This window comes from Arvicola amphibius, chromosome 12 (genome assembly GCF_903992535.2).
Source record: "Arvicola amphibius chromosome 12, mArvAmp1.2, whole genome shotgun sequence".
NCBI classification, from domain to species: Eukaryota; Metazoa; Chordata; class Mammalia; order Rodentia; family Cricetidae; genus Arvicola; species Arvicola amphibius.
The window spans coordinates 126,706,213-126,727,933 of NC_052058.2; the positions used below are offsets into that span (position 1 = coordinate 126,706,213).

A 21,721-nucleotide genomic window follows, 5' to 3' on the forward strand; every position below is an offset into this window, starting at 1 on the left:
CTCCCCATTTAGGTTAGAAGTCATTTGATACCTGCTGGGAAAGGGGAAATCATCTTTCTCCAATATGATGTCACTGGGTAGATCAACCACACTCTGGGGCCTGACCCATGGTCAGGAGTAGTTAGGCAACACAACACAGGTTTGATGGCATTTATGTGGATTTTTGTTTCATTTTGTTTAGCATCTTTTGTATTGATCTTTTGCTTGTTTGTTTTGTGGGGTTTTTTGAAAGAGGGAGAAAAAATATCAAGTTGGGTAGGTATGGAGATGAGAAGGATCTAGGAAGAGTTGGAGGATTAAAAAAAGCATGATCAAATTTGTAAATATATAATTAAATTGAATATATATACATTTATATACATATATACACATATATTTATATACATAATCATTTTGGAAATCTTACATTACAATTTTAAGGCTATAACAGGAATTTTCCCTGATACGTGTACCCAGCTATGTGTGTGCACTTGTGTGTGGTTCTGCACAGATATCGACAGTGATGCTTCAACGCCTTTGGAGTGAGTTGTGGTAAACTGATCACAAGACAGAAAGGTAGCATCAGTGCTTAAAGAGGGCAAACTGGGGTTCAGCTAGGCTACCTTGCATGTTAGCTGGCGTTGCTTCTAGAGGATTCTGTTCTACTATGCCAACTCAATGGCTAAAATGCACTATAGTGTTCTCTGGTTTCTATTTACTTTCAACGACTTCCATTCTAGACTCTAAGATTAGTTTCCAGATACTATATCTTGCATAGATCCCTTGAGTACTTTTAGTTGACATTCTGAGAGTAAAATGATGCAATTACCCCAAGTGTGTTAGAGTTTTGAAGCAATTATGACTTAAAATAATGGGAAATCTATGACCTGTGTTCTCTTCTTGACTGCAGGGACCATATTGCTATAAAACAGATTCACGGCAACAATACAAGAAGACATTAGCTAGTTTCAGTGCTATATTTTTTGTGACACAGGAGGCTGAACCTGCAGTCTTGTGCATGCAACACAGGAACCTTCCAAATGAGCTCTATCCCCAGACCTGTTTTTACTTTTTATTTTGAGAAAATGTCTCCTGATATCGCTTAGCTGGCTTTGAACTCACTCAGGAGCCCAGGCTAACCTTGAATATGCAACCCCCTTACACAGTTCTCTAGAGTATCTGAGGTTGTAGGTCTGTATCTCTAGCCACACATAACAATCATTTGTAGAACCTATTTCCTTCTAAGATATACTTTCTCTTTTTGTCTTACCAACTGAAGTCCCAGGGAAGCCATTTAGTTAATAAACAATGATCAAATGCGATAGAAATAATGGCAAAATTCAGTGCCTGGATTCCGTTCCTGGCCCTGTGATATTTCTTATCCTATGATGTTTTTCAGAAACATCGTCGCCTCATTATAGGGTGACTCCATTTTAACCTTTTTTATATATGCGCTGTAAATATTTTAGGAAGCTTCTACAGTAATAGGGTTTCCTCCTGGCTCTATTCAAATGTCTGTGGTGTTACTTGTCCCTTTCTGTAAAAGGAAACACTCTATCCTTATAATCCATCTGAGTTACATTATTCTTTGTTTCATTTCATATGTGAATATAATGTATTTTCATCACAGCCAATATCTGCTTCTTACCAGTTCCTCCCATTGCCCTCACACACTTTTCTTTCCAACTCCATGTGCTCTTTTTTAAACCTACTGAGCCCACTTAGCATTTTACTGTTAGTCTATGGATGACTGTAGGGCCATGTACAGAAATATGGGAAGATAACCACGGGCTACATCCAAAGGAGCAAACTGCCTCTCTCTGTCCAGCAGTCATCAATTGATGTGCACATCACTACAGGCAGAAGGTCCACTGAGGGCAGAGCTTGCATTGATCACTCTTCCCAGTGCTCCCAATGACAGAAAGCATCGTAGACAATCCATCTATTTATATAACTTAATATAATACATAAATTCATGACATATACAGCAAACACTATTCACATAGCCTATATTGACAAAACTTTGGTTTTAGATCGCTCAGCAAGCACAAGGAATAACTAATACTTTGCCCTCCAAGGGAGACATTTCCTTACTGAGTTATAATCTGAGAAATTCTTGATTCTAGTTTAAAGTAGAACAAGCATATAAAATGAATAATCATAGTGAAATAGGAAAGTAAAAGCTCATCCCCCCAAAGAATTTTATTTTTCTACTAATATTTTTAGGAACATGGCAGAGGGGACCACAATAAATCTCTCCAGAATCTCTCTACAAATATAATTTCAACCAATCCATTACCAATTTTTGTTCTCTCTAATCTCAAAATTGGCAGTTAATTATCACCCCTAAAATGTTAATTCCCATTACCAAAATAACAGTTTAGCATTTGGCCATTTCAAATTGACAAAACTGCAAACACATTAGCAGTCTTTTCCTTCAGAAAACCGTCAGCATAATAAGAATACCTACTGTCCATAATAAAAAACAATGTGGAAAACCCATTTTCCCCCTGCAGAATGAATGGATTTCAAAGTCAATACAGGACCGTGTTGCCGACAGAGTTCCATGTAATTGCTTTACTTATGACACAGAAACCTAATTCTGCTTCCATGCAATTTAACAGATTTATGGAAAGCCAGATGTTAGCAATTATGGAAACTGGCATCATTCATATTCTTGGTAACACAGACCTGTTTGCTCTGCACAAAGCCAACTTAATCTATTACACATATCCCAAGGCATCCAAAAGGAAGAGGTACCTTATTTACATATTGCAATTGTTGTTCTCAGCTGTGCAAATTCAAAAGGCATCTCCCAGGAGACTTCTCCAACTCGTCAGACAGGCACCCAGCCTGACAAGGGACAATGTAGCAAAAATCAACCAAGGCATTTCCTGCTCAAATCCACAGTCATTACAGCAGCCTTGTTTTTCTTACTGTAAATACTGGTTTTCGGTGGTTTCCTTGCGTTTCTCCTTTATAGATTTATTATTTAAATACTCCATGCTTGACTGAGACTTTGCTCAATAAGATTCCATGGCTAAGCCTACATTAGAACAAATTTTCTTACATTGATATTTTCACAAATTCTGAAAGCTGTGATTAGCATTCTCCATTTTGCCTTAAGAGACGTCTAGCTGAATACAGTCTGTCTGATTCCTTCTTTGAGTTGAGGGTGTGGGTTACTTGAGCATGGAAGAAAATATACTTCAGAGATGTTTATAACAGAGGCAATCAAACCATTTTCAATTTAGCCCCAAACAATTTTCCTCCTCCTCGAGGGGAAAAAAATGGCTCTGCAAGAGTCTTAATACCATCAAAACTGTAACACTGCTTGCCTGAGGAACTGGAGCTGCTACAGGTCAATTTCAGAACCCAACACAAACACCCTTCCCAAGGGTGAGCAGCAGTTAGGTCAAGAAAACAAATTGTTTCCTTACCCCACATTTCTCTTCCTTAAATATTTTTTATACCATATCAAACTCAAAGCAGGTGATGTGTCAGAAAAGGGAAGGTAGCCCTGGGTTTGAACATCCAGCTGTGTGAGTTCTGGCTTGGAAACCATTACCTGACATTAGTGGCTCAGACAGAGCTCAGGTGCCTCCCCCACACCCACAGCGGGGTGACTTCTTTATGGTGGTAGAAAGATTATGAGAAAAGGTGTGTATATTGCACATCAGCAGAATAATGCGACAAAATGAAGAAAAAGACAAGGTCTCCTGCAACTTGCAAAGCAAAAGGCTTACAGAATATCAAACTGCACAGTTAGCTCCGGAACCAGAATAAAGCATCGTAGCCACATGACCTTGTACTCATTCAATCCGTCCACATTCAGCTAGGCAGTCTGCTTTGGAGAACAGACTATTTAAAAAATGAGGCTGACACACATAACACATTGGAAGTTACCAACAAGCACATTGGGAGACTCAGATCACCTCACAGTCACAGGGCATGAGACATGTATCTAGACGAGATAAAAGGGACATGTTTTCATTATGTGCCATGTTGTATGTCGCTGGAAGTTTTCATGGTCCTCCAGGGTCACCTTTTCCCTCTCTCAGTCCTACTGAGAAGATTCTCTAACTAAAGGAAACTACGTGGTCTGTGCTAGCTATTCCTGCATGGAGTTTGTTATTTTGATTCTTGGTGTCGACGACTAGGAGCTGCCACTAATTAGATGTCACTGTCGTCCCCTGCATGTGTAAAAGCTTCCAGGGGACTTGTCTTCCCAGCTCAGGTTCTGCGGCTTCTCATGACAACTTACTGCAAAACCATTCCCTACACTTAGCAAATATGGAAACACTGTTATGAAATTTTTGATCAGAGAGCTTTCATAAAAATCCTGAGGGTCAGTATTCCCTTAATCATCTTCTCAATTAACCATTCATTCGGTTGCTAAAAGTCGAGCAGCTAATGGATCGATTCACCATGCTTATGGATTACTGTGTCGGGCTGCTGCCTACAGAAAGAGATACAATGGGAAAGGGCGATGGGTACGGCCTCATGGGGAAGGATGCTAATGTGTACTATTTTTAAAACTTCATGTTTCCCAAAGTACAAACTCTTGTCTATCTTCTTCCTTCCCGCTCAGGGGAGAAGGCTTGAGACTAGTGAGTTACCTCTGAAATGTTCTTCTTCTGGAAATGTTATGGAAAATGCGTAACTCTGAGGTCTAGTTATCCTTTGCAAAACGCTAAATTTAATAAAGTGCCATCCTACACCTGTTTGAAGATGCTGAGCTTCCACTACTGGTCCTGGTCCTTTCCTGATATACAGTTTGTCACTTAGGGCTCATCTCTTCCTATGAGTTCCATTCTCCCACCTGCCACTTAGAGTTCATCTCTTTCCAAGAATTCCCCATCTCTTGTTTCCCAAGGCTCTTGTCAATCTTCATTCCAGTCCATAGCTCTTACCATGCAGCCAGAATTCTCTTTCCTCTCTTTGTCAAGGTAATCTATAATTCTGAAGTCTCACAGAAATTCATGAGTTTTAGCCAGCAAGATCCAGGAATGTTACCACCCCAAGTCCTCTGTGACCTTGTTCTACAAATCTTGCACTAAGGTTAAGTGCTGGATATAATGTTTAATACTCCATGAACTAGCCATGGTTGCTGGCTACATTTATTTACAGAATATGCAGATTTGGGTGTTTTACTGCAGATGGAGAAAAGAGCACTTCCAGAGAGAAAAACAAGAGCTGATATGGGCAAAGTGGCTTTCTAATTTACTGAGTTCCCTACTGTCTGCTGTGAAAAAGTCCTAGCTCTGTATCTACATCAAATCTGTCTAAAATCAACACGATTCTTACCAGTGAGGAGGACAAATAGAAAATCTATTAAAATTGAAATACTTGCTATCTGAAGAGAGTTTCACACCCACAGAAGCCATGGTATCAATGCGAAAAGTGTTATAAGATTTATGTGTTTTCATATATCCGCTCATGCGTGGGAGGTAGATTGCTTTCTGTTACAAAGGTATCCTAACACACATCCAAAACACAGGCACATGAAGTTCATCATGAAGGTCATAGTATTATTGAGACCATTCACCGAAATTTCACTCTTTGAGCAAAGGACTTACTTCTTTTCTGATTGCCAGCTTAACATCACTTCTATCTACTTTACACTTGTATGTTTGTTCCACTCTGAACATTCTCTCTACCATCCATACCCACTCAGATTGGTAGGACCCAGTTGTCCCTTTCTTGCGTATCTGCCACAAAATATTCTTGAGAGCCTTTTGCCTATTAAGAAATGTATAAATAATTGTTATACTTGAATGTGGTTGAGCTGCATTGAAAGGAACCCTTGCAATTGCTTCTCAGCTTCTTGGCTGAGGTGAAGTATTGAAGAAACCTTTGCCCTTTGATACCCTGCTTTCTTTCTAGCAAAATAACTAATTAGCTACACATAATACTTCCTAAGACCTTGTCCATTTCCAAGTTTATATGTCTACTTTCAGCTGTGTGGTATAGAGGCATTTCATATATATTCTAGTAAATAAAGCTTGCCTGAGGATCAGAAAAGTAAGCTTACAGACTAGGCAGTGGTGAAACATACCTTTAGTCCCAGTAACCACACTAGTTTGCCACAGAAACCAGGTGGTGAATACCTTTAATCCCAATGGTACACACCTTTAATTTCAGCCCTAGAGAGGAATATAAAATGGAAAGAGACAGCTCTCAGTCTCAATCTGAAATTGCTGGAGGCAGGATCGCCATTTAGGACTGAGGTTGAGGTAAGTGCTTTTCGGGTCTTCAAGTTGAATCTTAATTTCTGTCTCTGAGTTTTTACAAATTGTGCTTCATTGTAGAGTTTATAAGTCAAGCATTAGAGGACTTGTAATAACATATAAAAGTCAAATGTAAATAAAGGAAAGAATCTACCCTTGGGACAATAAATGGATTCCCTAGATTTTACCTGGACATGGTGACTCATGTATAGAGTAGTGGCACTTGGGAAACTGAGGCAGAGGGACTATTATTAGTTATATGACAGCATGGGATGCATAGAAAGACTTTTTTAAATGAAAAACAGTAACAACAGATAATTCAGCAGTTTCCTTTGAACCTTTAACAGTTAGGGAAACAAGTATAGCTTCCTCTACTGGGCATTGGCGAGCTCGTGCCAGAGAGAGGAGACATGCTTCCTGTCTACATGATGTCTGCAGCAAAGTAATCTTTAATGACAAATCCATGTAGGGAACCAAGAAGGGTGAACCCACATTGACCCCTGATCTGACAGAGCAGTCTCTGAAGCATGCTCTCAGGTGAGGGATTATTTCTTTTCTTTCCTAGGTCAGTGGAAAATCTTAGACATAGAAAGGGTATAAAGACATTTGTAAGAATTGCCCTTAGAAGGTGAGGTACATAAAACCATTTCTACTGGTGAGCTTCCAAAGACTGTTCTCAATCCAGCAACAGAACTGTGTGAGAGCTGCCATGCATTCAGAGACTGCTGTTGTTCATTGTGGTCTTTAACTTAAGGTGGGCAGGCAAGACTCTTCTAAAATGGCCTTCCTAATGGAACCTTCAGGACACTGTTCAAAGGTATGAATTTGGAATGCCACCCCAATAAGGGAAATGACTGGTGACAATCTAGCAAGGAAGTAAATAAAATCTTAAAGAGCTTCTGATGGTTTTGCTGGGAGAATTTCATCTCTTTAGATAATTTTTCTATTTGTATTTCTGTTCCTATAAAATTCCAATTGTCATCTGATTTGATAAAACAGCTCTTGGGATGCCTTTTATATGGAAGAAGATGTTGTTTGAAAAGACCTAGAAGGCTTTTGTAGGAAAAGGGGAAATTAAAGCACAAAGGGTGGATATTTGATCCCACTTTGGAAACATTGTGGGTGCCTTTAATTTCTGGTTTATTTTTGCATCTGTTACCATGATGTATTCAAAATCTTATGGTGCAAACTAAGTTTGATTGCAAGAAATGAAGGGGAAGCCAAAGATTCCATGCTTGCACATACATAGTTTGGCCCACCTGAGTAACTAAGGCTGTCTAGCCCAACCCTTCCCATCCTTAGAAGACCTGAACAGATGCAAGCCTGGCTTCTCTGAGATAACAACTCTAAATTCCTTATCATTACTTTCAGTCAACACCTAAGGTTGAAGGCCTGTTTCTCCATTCCTGGGAGGGTATGGAACATCTTACTCACATAGTACCTTGTAACAGTCCAGAGGGATTTACATAGATCAATGCCACCAACTTTTAGATTTTTTTTAAGGTTTTACTATCCTGACTGTTAAATCCTCTATCACCCCCCCTCCTACTTTCTTCTTGTCTTTTAAATTCATCCAGTCATGGAGATGGAGAGATGGCTCAGTGGTTAAGAGAACTTACTGCTCATCCAGGGGACACAGGTTCAGTTCCTAGCACCCATTTTAAGTGGCTCATCTGACTACAGCTCATGAGGATTCCATATCTCTGACCGCCAAGGGGAATCACGTGCATATACTGACATGCACATGCACGCGCACGCATACACACACCCACTCCTACTACACATAATTTAAAGTAATAAAACAAATCTTAAAAATAGACACAACAGAACAAAAAAATTCAGTCACTTTATACAAGTTAGACTTTCATTCTATTTAACTAGGATCATCCTCTATATTGCAATTTTATTACTAATTTTAGATTTATTGCCATTTTAGATTACTCTCTTATTGTGTTGCTCTTTAACAATCCCTTGGTTATATTTAACATTGCTAGAACTGAAACAAAAGAAATTCTTGCTAGTCACACAAGGTCCAGTTATGTCATCAGGATAACTTGGATATGGGCCAATCATAATGAAGGTCTCTTTACTAACAGATATTTAATTGAGCACACTCAATCTGCTAAGCATATTGGTTACTCTTCTCACTGCTGTGAGAAACCGTCTGACGAAGGCAACTAAAGAGGATCACTTTGTCTTGGCTCACAGTTGAAGGTACACATCATGACTGGAAGGCGCGGCCACAGGGTCGCAAGGGACTGGCCACAATGCATATGAAGCAGCAGATAAAGACTGATAGCGGTCACCCTACTATATGATACCTCGTTATTCAATCTGGAACCCTGCTTCACCTATATTCAGAGAATGCCCTCCCTCTCGGCTAATTCTCTCTGGAAATGCACCCACTCACACATGCACACAAAGACATGTCTCCCCAGTGCCCTAGGGAATATACAGTCCAGTCAACTGCCGAGTAAAATTAAATATCCCACTGGGATGGCATCCCATATGAAGTATTTCTGAGTTGGTGGAGCTACGTGATACATTAAAAATGGTTACTTCTACAAAAGACATCACGTGATTTCACACATCACAAAATTTCAATTTTAGGAGAAACTTCTTTCAAGGAAGGTTTTGACACTCTCGGCTCTTCCATCAAATGCGGTCTACAGCTTTTCCGTCTCCTTTATCCTGGTTTCCCACCCTCACATCCATATATCAGGTGTTTGGGTTTATAGTGTCACCGCTCCCTTACCACCTAGACACAAACAACTAGCTTCCATTAGGGGTGTCTCCACACTGTCTGCTGTTGCTCCCTGGAGCATTTACCACCCCTGCGCTTTGCCTGGAAACACTGTCACCCTTGACATGTCCTTCACTTTCTTTGCTTTCTCACTCTTCAAGGGAAACCCCATGCTACGTCCACTTGCTCCAACCCCACTGTCTTTAAACATTACATATCTGGCCGGCCCACAGTGTAACCTCCTTCAATCTCTGCCTGTCTCCTTTCCCTGCCACTTAGACTTCAAGAAGGACTCAAAGGTTAATGGTGATTTTTTTTCTTTTTTGGCCACCGTGCTCTCTTTGATGTGAGTAAAGCGGTTTAAGATTCTCATAAAGCCACAGGTAAACATTCACAGCAGCAGGAGTAACCTCAAACTAAAGCAAACAACTCAATATCCCTCCCAAGGAAGCTGCAGATGCTGGTGTCTCAATGGCTGCTTAGACGCGATCTTTGCCTCTAAAGCATTTAAGCCAGAAGTTTCTGTATTGAAACAATTGTTCCTACGGAGCCTCAAGAGGCAAGAAGCTGACAACTGCATAAGATTCAACAGCAAGAATTATTCAGGAACTGAGAAAAGAAGGCAGATGACTCTCCCTGGAGAAAGGTTACATATCTCCAGGCAAAAAGTACAGAGGAATCAGAACGGCAGCTGGAAATGCTGACTCCGGGACCTGCCGGTTCCACAGTGGCTGTTACTCTGGAGAGGGTCAGCATCTTTCTGAGATCCCTGGGATAGTATTCGCTCATGTCCTCTGTGAATTGTAAGCCCAGATGTGCATGCACAATCAGTGCTCCTGCCTGCTCTGGAGGGACTAGTGGAAATCCATAGCTTGCAGAGAGGAGCGGGCATCAGCATTAGCCATCAGGGCTCATCCAAACCCTAAACACGGAGTTCTTTGTCTGGAGTGGGTGAAATGTATATTTCTAAGAACCTCAGGTGAAAGTGAGCAGTGTTGCCTAGAGGGTCACACTTCCTTGGGGAATCACAACCATAATCTATATGGGACATTTCATATATAGGAAATAAGTCTTCAATGTGCCCCACTTACTCTTTTCTCACTAGTAGAACCGTCTGACTACTCAGGAAGAAAGCAAAACCTTCACTTAACTCTTTTAAAGAGGCACGCCTTGGTAATTCCATTACAAGAGAGGGTGAGGCAGGAGGATTGAGAGATTCAGGCTATCATTTGGGTGCCGCCAGGATATCTGAGCCTACACGATGAGAGTCTGTGTTCAAAAAACAAATAAATAAAAATAAAAGAGAAACAAAACCCCCTAAAAATTTATAATAAAGAAAACTTGCTAGCAACAGCCTTTATGATCCTATAATTAAAAACAAAACTCAAAATATAGCTTCTGATGGTTGATCCTTAGAGATGCTACATTCATAGGAGAAGAAAGCGCTTAAGAAAACCCTCACCACACCAGCAAACACTGTCTTGGTCTGTGCTTTTTTATCCTTGGGTGATACCCAACAATTCCTGGGCTGCACACCCAGCCCAGCTCCATTAAGCATTCCTCATAGCTTCCCCTTCCTCTGACTTCCCACTGGGTGGGATATCACATCCCAAAATATTCACCTCTAGCCTCAGTAGCTCTGTATCACATATGCTTTTCCTATGCCCAGAATCTGACTCAGCATGTTCCTTCTAGAGACCTTTGAGATACTATGGTCTGATGTATAAAAATGTTTTCAAGTCTTAGCCAACCAACATGGATAAAAGAGCAGCTCTCTGAAGGCTGATGAATCTGATTGTATAGAAAGGATGTCTCAGTTAGGGTTTCTATTGCTGAGAAAAGACACCATGACCCCAATAATTCTTATAGGAAATCATTAAATCTGGGCTGTCTTTTAGTTCAGAGATTTAGTTCATTTTCAACATGGTAGGAAGCATGGAGGCATGCAGGCAGACATGGTGCTTGAGGAGTTGAGAGTTAGACATCACATTCCACGGGCAGCAGGAAGTGAACTGAGAACCACTAGACCTGCTTTGAGCATTTGAGATCTCAACACCAGCTCCCTGGAAATGCCCTTCCTCCAACAAAGCCACATCTACTCCAACAAGGCCACCCACCTCCTAACAGTGGCATTGGTTCATTTGATTCAAGTCACCAGAGGAGACAAAATAAACATTCTGTGCAAAGCAGAATCACAAGTGTCCAAAGTATGAGTATGGAACCATTTATCTCATGGAAAAGCCAATGATATGTCAGGAAGCCAGAACTTAGCACAGAACAGCAGAGCTGAATGACTCATACTATATGACCATATCAATAAAGAAAGTAGTAGATACAAGAAGTCATAGATTGGCATGACTTCCTTCTAAGAAAGTTCAACTTACAATTTTTAAAAAATCTGCTTTTTACACAGCAGCTTCTGCACTCAACAAATCTTTGTTGCAGACCTAGTAAAGAAAGAAATGTCTTTAGAAGATGCTTATGATTCAATATCACTGCCTGAATAAGGCTTTCTAGAAAGTTCTAGGAAGTAGCACTAAGTCATAAGAGGTCAATGAGTGCTCTCCGCATAGGAAAACACTCTCCTGCAGAGATGGCCCCCAAACCGTTTATTCAGTCCCAAATGGTTAGCAAATGTACACATAAGCAAAACTTAATGGATTCAGTAGGTTTTATGTCTGTGTGTTTGTCTGTGTAAGAATAACCAGTAACAAAAGAAGAGGCTATGAATTTAAGAGATAGTAGATGGAGACTCAAGAGAAGTTGGAGAGGGCAGGAAAAAGGGTAGATATGATAAAGACAGAAACATTAAAGTTCTCAAAAATATTTCACAAACTGTCTGGGAAATAAAAGAAGTTTTAGGCCAGATTAATTTTGGGACATTCATAATCCATAGGGAAGACACAGCTTATTTCTTCATTAAATGGTCATTATGTAAATCACTTTCTGACAGAATTAGTCTGAGTATAAGTGAGTCCAAGAATGGAAAGTTCTTACAGCATTAAACAGTGTATGGATTTTAGATATTACTAGTAGATTTTTATATTTTTTACCTGTGAGACCAACTGTTTACATGCCACCTGTTATGGCAGTTCTCTTGTCTGAGTTGATTCTTTTCTTCCCTAATTGCCACCATATTTTATAGTGCCAACCACATCATTTTACAGTAAACTCTAGTTTGTATAAGAAGGCCAGTGCTTGCTTCCTGGGTGATTTTTATTTCCAACTTCCAAGTTTTAATATTCCTGAGGGATGAGCTCTTTGCACCATCCATCTCCCCACCTTAATACTGCTTTATGGATATGGATATTATATATGCATGTATGTGTATATGTATGAGTGTATACATGAGTGCATATGTACATGCAGATGTATATATTTGTATGTGTGCACGTGCATACATGTGCTCACGTGCAGGCACTGACACCCTAATGGTCCCCTCTATTTTTATTCATATGGTTGCCATCTGATAAGAACTGAGCCCCAGCCTCCCCATATCCTCTGCCCTGCTCATGGCCATTGCTAGCTACTATGACCATTAGAAAGATGTTTTGACAACATGGAAATTAATCCCAAATCTATACTAACCAGGAACAAAGATAGTATCTTAAATGACCCCTAAAAGCTCATGCACTAAAGGCTTGGACCACAATGCAACAGTGTTTAGGACTGTGGCCTTTAAGATGTGACTGGATCATCAAGGTTTTCACCTAGTCAGCACATGAATCCATTTCTGGATTCTGACCCAAATGGGCCAGTTGGGAAGTACCAGCAGCCTGGCTAAAGGAAGTAGACCATTGAGGGCCTTCACTTGACAGATGTAAGTTGCCCTGGCCATTTTTTAAACATCTCTTTCTTATCTGCTCCCCTGCCATGATAAGGTGACCAGTTTTCTTTATCACGCGATTCCCACCATGATGCTCTGCCATAAAGGCCGTGCTATGGACCTAAAGGCAATGGACTTAGCCAACCATGGACCAAAGCCTCTAAAACTTTCCTCCTTTCATAGCATCTGTCTCAGGTACCCTGTCCCAGAAGCACAAAGCTGAATAACACAGGGTGTCTGACAGGATAGACCTGAGAGTTAACTACAGACCCTATTTGGATTCTATCAAATACCTGGTTTTAGTTCCAGTGTTCAACAACATGTGGACTTGCACTGCTAGCCTGCTCATCCCAGTGACTGTCGAGCCTTGGGTATGACTGACTCTGCTCCAATGTCACATGTAAAGTGTTTATCACTGAAATGAGGAAGAGCATTCATCTTTTCAGGGAAGTCTCTACAACACATTTTACCTACTCGGCATGCTTCCCAGCCCCAGGTTTATACACGAGTGGCTGAACTGTTGAGGGAATAGCAGCTTCCAGGGCGGGGGGAGGGGGTGACGGGATTCATTTTCATCTGATTCATCAGCTGTAGACAACTCCACTGTCAGGACTTTGGAGGGCACACAGAGAGCCAGAAACAAATGGGGAGCATCTTCTCAACCTCTCTATCTGGGTCCTGGTGTTATCGATCCATCCTATATCTACCTTTACCTACTTGGCCTCTTGGTTTATCTGAAAATATTTATGACAACTAACATGCATAGAAATGCCACAATACCTCTGGCTAATTATGGATGTGCTAACTAAAACTTTAGTAAGGAATTACAGAAGAACTTTCCCTGGTTGTTTGCTCCTCGTTCTGTGGTGACAGTGGGTGCACAGTTGTGCATGCAGTTGTACTGTTTATGGTGACCAGAGAGCAGAGCACAGCATGGGGCCTTCTTTACTCTATGGTGTCCTGAGGAGAAGGAAGTAACAGGAGGCTGGCAGCTGCCTCCTGTTGGAAGAATAACTGTCTTCTTCCAGTGTACTTCAAAAAAATGGATTTCAGTGTGTTCTGAAGATTTTGTTTATTAATTATTATAAGGCATTCTCAACATGATTTAACTTAATATAGATATGCGGATGTAAAGAACATACCAAAATGCTGTAGGGATGAAAAATGATTAATAACACGACTTATCTGGTAAATTCTGTTATAAACTGTAATAAATAAATTGATGTAGGTTTACACAATATGGAAGGCTTTTTAAAAACTCTTCTCATTCATAGAGAACATTTATGACAATGATTTGATGTGAAATTGGGCATCCTTTCTAGTCTCCTGGGGATGTTTTAAAAGACCACTGTAGTCCAGGTCCCAAGCAAGACCAACTGAGAGTAATTCTCCTGATTATGCTGCTAGACTATACACATTTTTTAAAAGGAACCTGAGATCTCATATAAAACAAGTTTGGAAATCTTAGGTTTGGAGAGTAGGATTTAATTGGAACTTTGGCTGGTAGAAATGGGGTGCAGGTTAATCAGAGGGAAATGTATAAACAAAGAGTAACACACTGAGCAAGAATGGAATAAAGACTAGAGCAGGCTGGCACATCCATGCAAAGCATGACAAATATGAAAGAAAAATCAAGGTCCATAGAGCAGGACTGAGAACACGGTGACAACAGTGACTGAAAGGGGGAGGGGAAGTGAATCTTTCAAAATATCTGATGCGCTAATACTTCTGCAAGCCATCATTAATGATATGGTGTTTCTCATAATTTCTTGGTGATGTTGACCACAATACATGAATGGAAAGGGAGACTCTAGGCTGGACCAACGGTTCTGCAATTAAGTGACTACTCTACAAACACAAGGAACTGAGTCCTGATCCCTAGTGCACATGTAAAATCATGGCACAGTGATACATGTGCATAATCCCAATGCTGGGGGTGAAGCAGAGATGAAAGGAACCCTGTAGCTCATTGGCCAACCAGATAGTCATGTTGCTCAAAGTTCAGTGAGAAACTTTGTTTAAATAGTAAGAAAGGTGATCACAGAAGACAGTCAACCATCAATGCCTGTCTGCTGCACACCTGCATATACCCATGCACAAATCTACACCTTCACAGCCAAACACACACATGCACACATACACATCTCCACACTTGCACACATACACATCTCCACACCTGCACACATGTATGCACACATGCACATCTCCATACCTGCACACATACACATCTCCATACCTGCACACATGCATGCACACATGCACATCTCCACACTGCACACATGCATGCACACATGCACATCTCCACACTGCACACATGCATGCACACATGCACATCTCCACACTGCACACATGCATGCACACATGCACATCTCCACACCTGCACACATGCATGGACACATGCACATCTCCATACCTACATACATACACATCTCCATACCTGCACACATGCATGCACACATACACATCTCCATATCTGCACACATGCATGGACACATGGACATTTCCACACCTGCACACATACATACACAAAAAGACATCTCCACACCTGCACACACACATATCCCCACATCGCACATATGCATGCACACATACATATCTCCACACTACATACATGTATGAAAACATGTACATCTCCACACCTGCATACATGCATGCACACATACACATCTCCACACTGCATATATGCATGGACAGATGCACATCTTCATGCTTGCACATACACCATACACATGAACACATAAATATCTCCACACCTACACACACACATAAAAACATACACATCTCTATATCTATACACACATGTACGTATCCACACCTGCACACACACATGCATATCTCCACAACTGTACACACACATGCACATCTCCATACCTGAACACACACATGCACATCTCCACATCTCTACATCTGCACACACACATGCACGCATACACATCCCCACACCTTCACATACACATGTACATCTCCACACCTACCACATGCATGCACAAAATGCATCTTCACACAGACATGCACACATACACATGAATTTGTACACATACACACACCAAACAGGGGCTGCTTACAACTTCCACATTAGAACTACAAATCACAGACTCCTATACTTTATGAAAACATAGTGTCACTGCAGGGCACTGGTACCTTTTGATAACACTAATACAGGTATCTGTGGGTCCTTGTCTTCTGGCATCCCTGTACAATTGAACAATACACAGAACAATTGTCACCAACAATTCTCTTGTGTGTGATGACTCTGCCTCTATGATACCTGGCACCACTCAATTCTAAGGTCACATGATCTACTTTGGGAAAAGGCAAATCTTGAATATTTTTATAGATAAAAATGCATCTTGTGAGAATGCTATTCTTTATTGTGTCAACAGTGTAGAGTTTCTGATCAAGTGAATATAGCAGGTATTATTATTGCCATCTGACAAAAAAACAGCATAGAATAATGAGACCATTCTTCTAAAAGCCTAAATGTCTGCATTTTTAGATTCTAAAGCTTGTGTTTCTGCCATTGTCTGGGAGGGAAAGCATAGCTGAGTCCATTTTGCAAAAACCATCTTTTTTATTTCAAAGGTTGTTTTAGGAATTGCCTACTCTTTTAAATGTAAGTATTAGTGGTTTGTGCTATTTAGGGCTTATTCAGGTGTGATAATTTTCACTGCCAGTAAGCTCTGTTATTATGATTCTGAGCTTTCAGTTCATAAATCCCTCAAGAACAGACATCTCCACTTGTTCACAGTAAAATCCCCAGAAGGTGTGATGCAGGGTTGGTGTGGTGGGAGCTCCCGGTGAAATGTCTCAAGTGGTTAGACAGAATCTAACATCTTTTGCCCTGCAGAACAATCTATAGACCTAGCTCATATCCCATGCTAAATAGAAAATGCAGCTGACCTCATGTATTTTGAATATCTGTTCTTTTCACTCATCTGACACAGCTGTATTCAGTACTGGATTTTTCTAGAGGCCACAGGTATAGTATTGACAGACAAGATCTTGTCTCACAAGAACATGTATGTTTGACTCAAAAGAATATTAGAAATATGCTCACGCATGTGCTAAAGAGTATTTAAGATAAAAAATATATAGTATAGCAAAGTGCTTGAGGAAAATAAAAGACAGAGACTTGAATAATAGTCAAACTGGCTCTCCCTAAAGAAAAACATTTGATAGGAGGCCTAATGGATGCGGCAGCAATGCCAAGTGCCAGAGAGGACAATGAAGACAAACCAGGGATTAGGAGGCACTCACTGCCATGTTGCAGACATGGAAAGAGCAAGCAGGCTAGCACACCAAGAAAATGAAGCCAGAATGTAGGCAGGAACAATGCCACCTAAAAGCAAGAAAACCATGAGAAGTTGCTTATAAAGAAGGTGGTACTAAAAATAAGTGTGAATGGGAAGATGGCATACCACAATTTACACATTTGTTTGTCCAGAAACAAATTCTGAGTCAACCAAATTGCTTGTCAGCTACAAAGAAACACTGAGTGATGGCCAGAATTATGTTCTTTTGTTTTTTTGTAAAAATGAGAGAAAGAAAAGTAATTTAGATGAACAACTAAAGCTTTGAATGACATAAATGAAAACAACCATTTTTTTTTTTGTCAAAAAGTCCACTTCAATCAGGAAGTGTCCTGTACAGAAGAGGAGTCAGTCCATGGACGAAGCAAGGGTGGGCATGAGCTCATACACAGACGTGTACACACAAGCATTCTTATGCACACCTGTGCATGTGCACACATGCCACTCAGCCTGGAAGACAGAGACAAACACTGGGACTATGAAATGTCAACCTACTGTGATGATCACATGCACACAGTGACTGTCCTGTGTATCCATGATGCTGACTCTCTGGACCTAGGTTCAGTTCCATCTGATATCAAATAAACCTTGTGACTGGGAGCAAGCAGCCACCCCATCTGTGTCAGAGTTGCTTTGGTAGCCGCATACTCTGACTGCATTCCTGATTTACTGTACTCCGACTAGACTAGTTTTCACCAGAAAAGCAACAGAACAAAGCATGTTTTAAAACTGGAAAGGCGATATTGAAACAGACCTGGGTAAAGAGTATAAAATCAGCGAACTAGAGGGCCAATCGTTCCTATGAACACATCAAACAAGAAAACAGATGAACTTGCACATAAGCCATCACCTTCTTTTCCATCCACGGTGGAGGCACAGCACATGCAGAGCTGTGCAGCGCCATGGCTGGTCCAGTCACTTACAATGCTTGAGCCAATGCCTGACTTCCCATCCATGGTGGAGGCACACCGTATGCAGAGCTGTGCGCCTCCACGACACGTCCTGTCGTTTATGATGCAGTTTTAACTGGGTGCTCTTTATAACTAAAATCCAAGCATTTCCTTTATTAATGATATTACATATAATTACCAAAAATTAAATTTGTATTTCAGTCCTCAAAGTTAGTATCATATATATTAATATTGTCTCTGTCTCCGGGTCTCTGGTACAGCCACTTGGTCACTGTTTACATAAGCTCTGTCTTGAGCTATACAGATACAGAAATGCCAGCGATATGGGGAGGAAGTATGTGAAAACTTAAAGGAAACACTCTCTGTGAAGTTAAAAACCATCATTTCAACAATAATAGGAATGCAGATGAGTATTAGCACAGTGCTGAAATGTCCTGACATTTAAGGTAAACACTAATACATGGTGAATATTTAACAGATACTAATCCAGATAGCTATTACAGTGTTGATAACAATTAGATATAAGCATTATCTCCATTTTGCAGATGTAGGTAGCAGAGGCACAGACTAGATAAGTGTTTGCCTAAACGAACAGATGCGGAAGTGGAAGAGCTGGAATTGGGCAGCAGCAGTCCACCTCTAGGGGCTATGCTGTACCCCATTCATCCCCACAGCAAGAGGATGGCGGAAAATTAGTGCTATATTCCACTGTGGCTTAGCTCATCTTAGCCTCTTGCTGACACTGGGGGAAAGGTTACAAAAGCACTAATTAAATCACTGTAGAACCATCACCAACTCAGCAGACTGCAAAGGACCTGAAGGAACGGGATTGGCTATGGACCTCAAGGAAACAGCTAAGTCCTCCTCAGCCAGGTTCCTTCAAGACGTTAGAGTCCTAAGCTCAAGAACTCTGCCAGCTTCCTACACTGAACAGGAGCAGAAGTACAGGCGGGATGGCGATTAGTGGTGACACTGCAGGAGGTGGTGGCTGTGGCCACAGCAATGACCACAAGGTTAACACAAGATACAGCAGGAGGTGGTGACTATGACAACGTCAATGACCACAAAGTTAACACACAATACAGCCTACGCAGGCATCAGTCCAAAGCTTGCGATTTTAAACAGATGTTCCATCTCATCCTGAAAACATACATATATTATTATTCCTTTTCCTTTTACACATACCCAGATAAGGATCAGAGAGCAGAGTGACTTTTAAAAGTTTGAAGTCAAGCTCCACTTTCTAATTCTGAAAGGAGCACTATTTCCACCTGTCAGCTGCTCCTCAGACTGCCAAAAGCTTCAACTTATCCCCACGGTGCTACAGAGAGAGAACGAAACACCTCAGCACAAAGAGCCAGATTTTGTTCCTCTGACTGCCCTAAAATTCCCAACATCCCACCTTGCATAATCCTTGACTGAATCTCTAAATTGTAGGGGAAGAGAATTGGAAAGAGATGAATTCAACCAGTGAGTGATCGCATGGAGTTGCAAAGCAAGTCACCCCTTGCAAAGATCCCGGTGCAGGGTGTTGCTGAGAGCTGCTTACCAATGCAGGACTCCCCGGACAGTGAGTAGGTCCCATCGTCATGGAAACCGCTTTCTGCACTCACAGTGGGTACCACCCTGGCAGGTTAACGCAGCGGGAGTGGTTGTGGCCACTCAACGAATCCCCTCTGCAACATTCATCAATATCTGCCCTCAGAGAAAAACACAAGCCCGCCAGGACATTAGTGTCTTTGTACAGCTAACCTAATGGTAAAAGCCTCAAGCCATGCTCAAGCTCCTGGCATACTACCGCTGACTTATCATCTCAAATAAAAGTTACAAGATGATTCAAATACAAATTTCGTTCAGAATCCAAAAAACAATGAAACTTTTCCCTCACCAGTATTCTTCTCACATAAAAGAGTAATATGTATAAACCTGGTGATCCCTGAGCACATTCCGGCCGAGCATCTGCATAACCAAAGTCGAAAACTGACAACTCAGGCTATTAGATAAACATGGCTGTTCTCACAGTCAGCATCCCTCAACTGGTCATTCGAGATATGGTTTGTGTGTTTTCAAAGATATTTTAAGAAGAGGTGAGTGCAGGAAATCCCAGATTAAGAATTGGTCTGACTGGTTGGTAGGAGGTGGTGGCACATGCCTTTAATGCTAGCACTTGGGAGGCAGAGGCAGATGGATCTTTGTAACTTCATTGCTAGCCTGGCTAGAGAGCTAGTTCCAAGACAGCAGGGCTACACAAAAGAAATCCGTCTCTAAACACTAAAAAAGGGTCCAATTGACATTTTAAAATTCCCATGTTTATGCCAGGTGGCAGTGGCACACATCTTTAATTCCAGCACTTAGAAGACAGAGGCAGACAGATCTCTGTGAGTTCAAGGCCAACCCTGGTCTACAAGAGTTTAGTTGTTCCAGGACAGACTCAGAAGTAAGGAGAAGAAACCCTGTCAAAAAAATCTATATATATATATATATATATATATATGTGTGTGTGTGTGTGTGTGTGTGTGTGTGTGTGTGTGTGTGTGTGTCTGTATTTGTGTATATGTGTGTACATGTATAGTTTTACACACACACACACACACTGTAGAATAAGGAAACTTGAAAATGAGTTAATCTTTAAGCACTTAAATAGGTATCTTTAAACACTGAGAGTTAAACACAGTATCAAAACAGGGTGATGTTCCTGCAGGAGTCCAGAAGGATAGATGGCATTTTTATCAAGAATGTGTTTACTCCATTGACAGAGAAAGGACGCACAGACACACAGACAGACAGGGACACACGCACCATCCAAACCTCACACATCGTTTTTCAAATTTATTTCACTGGTGAATGCTTTTGGGGGAAATGTTTCAACATCTCATGGATCTGTTGCTCGGGGAAAATAATCTGGGGACAACAACATGCTAATTTACTAGAATAGTTATTTCTAAAAATCCCCATTCTTCACATATTCTTGAGAAAGGGGAGTCTCTAGAGCTTTCTTATTTTCTCCCATGATCTGATTCTTCACAATCAGCAAAGACCTGAATCATGCACAGGAATTTTAAGCCCAAGGACTTGCCCCTGAGCTAAACTAGGCAGACTCTGGTTGCTGGTTATCATGCCAGGGATGGTTCCTTCTTACAGAATTCCTCCACATAATTATTCCTGGAATGTCGCCACTGTTGGCCAAACCCTTCTCTTTGTTATCCCCTGGAAATATCTGAATATGGCATCTATGGACATGAATTTAATTAACAAATGGAATATAAAACATAAATGAATGAATGCACTTTGGGATTTCTTTCTACAAGGCCTATTGAAGATACCAGCTCAGGGTCATTCTCTGCAATTACTTCTTTGAAGCCCGGAGTTGTACACTGAGCTGAGGATCTAGCTGAAATATGACGGTATTGTTCACCCTCTTGACAACTCAGCCAAAGAGAAAGTGCCTTAGACTGTGCAGAATGAGCTCGGCCACCCTACCACCAATTTTCCCAGCATGCATTCCTTTGGCACAGCATTTTCAATATGTTTCCTGCATGCCAGGCCCCAGAACTTCTCTGGCATCTTCAGATAGTTGCAATTAGATTGTGCGTACATTATATAATCTCCCTGAAATGAGCTCTCAACATTTAATGCTGACTGTTCACTTCCCAAACTTATAGGTGGAAGCTATGAGGCAGACAACAATTCTCAGAAATACCAAGTGAGATGGGCCGACGGTC

At 41.0% G+C, this 21,721-nt stretch overlaps 1 protein-coding gene across 1 annotated transcript in view; it reads right to left on the reverse strand.

Annotated features, from left to right (window-relative positions):
• Positions 1-21,721, reverse strand: part of Nell1 (neural EGFL like 1) — an 834,960-nt gene that overhangs the window by 26,352 nt on the left and 786,887 nt on the right. The window contains 3 exon segments of the mRNA XM_038313841.1: positions 19,549-19,600; positions 19,602-19,616; positions 19,618-19,694. Coding sequence (XP_038169769.1) covers positions 19,549-19,600; positions 19,602-19,616; positions 19,618-19,694 — 144 coding nt within the window.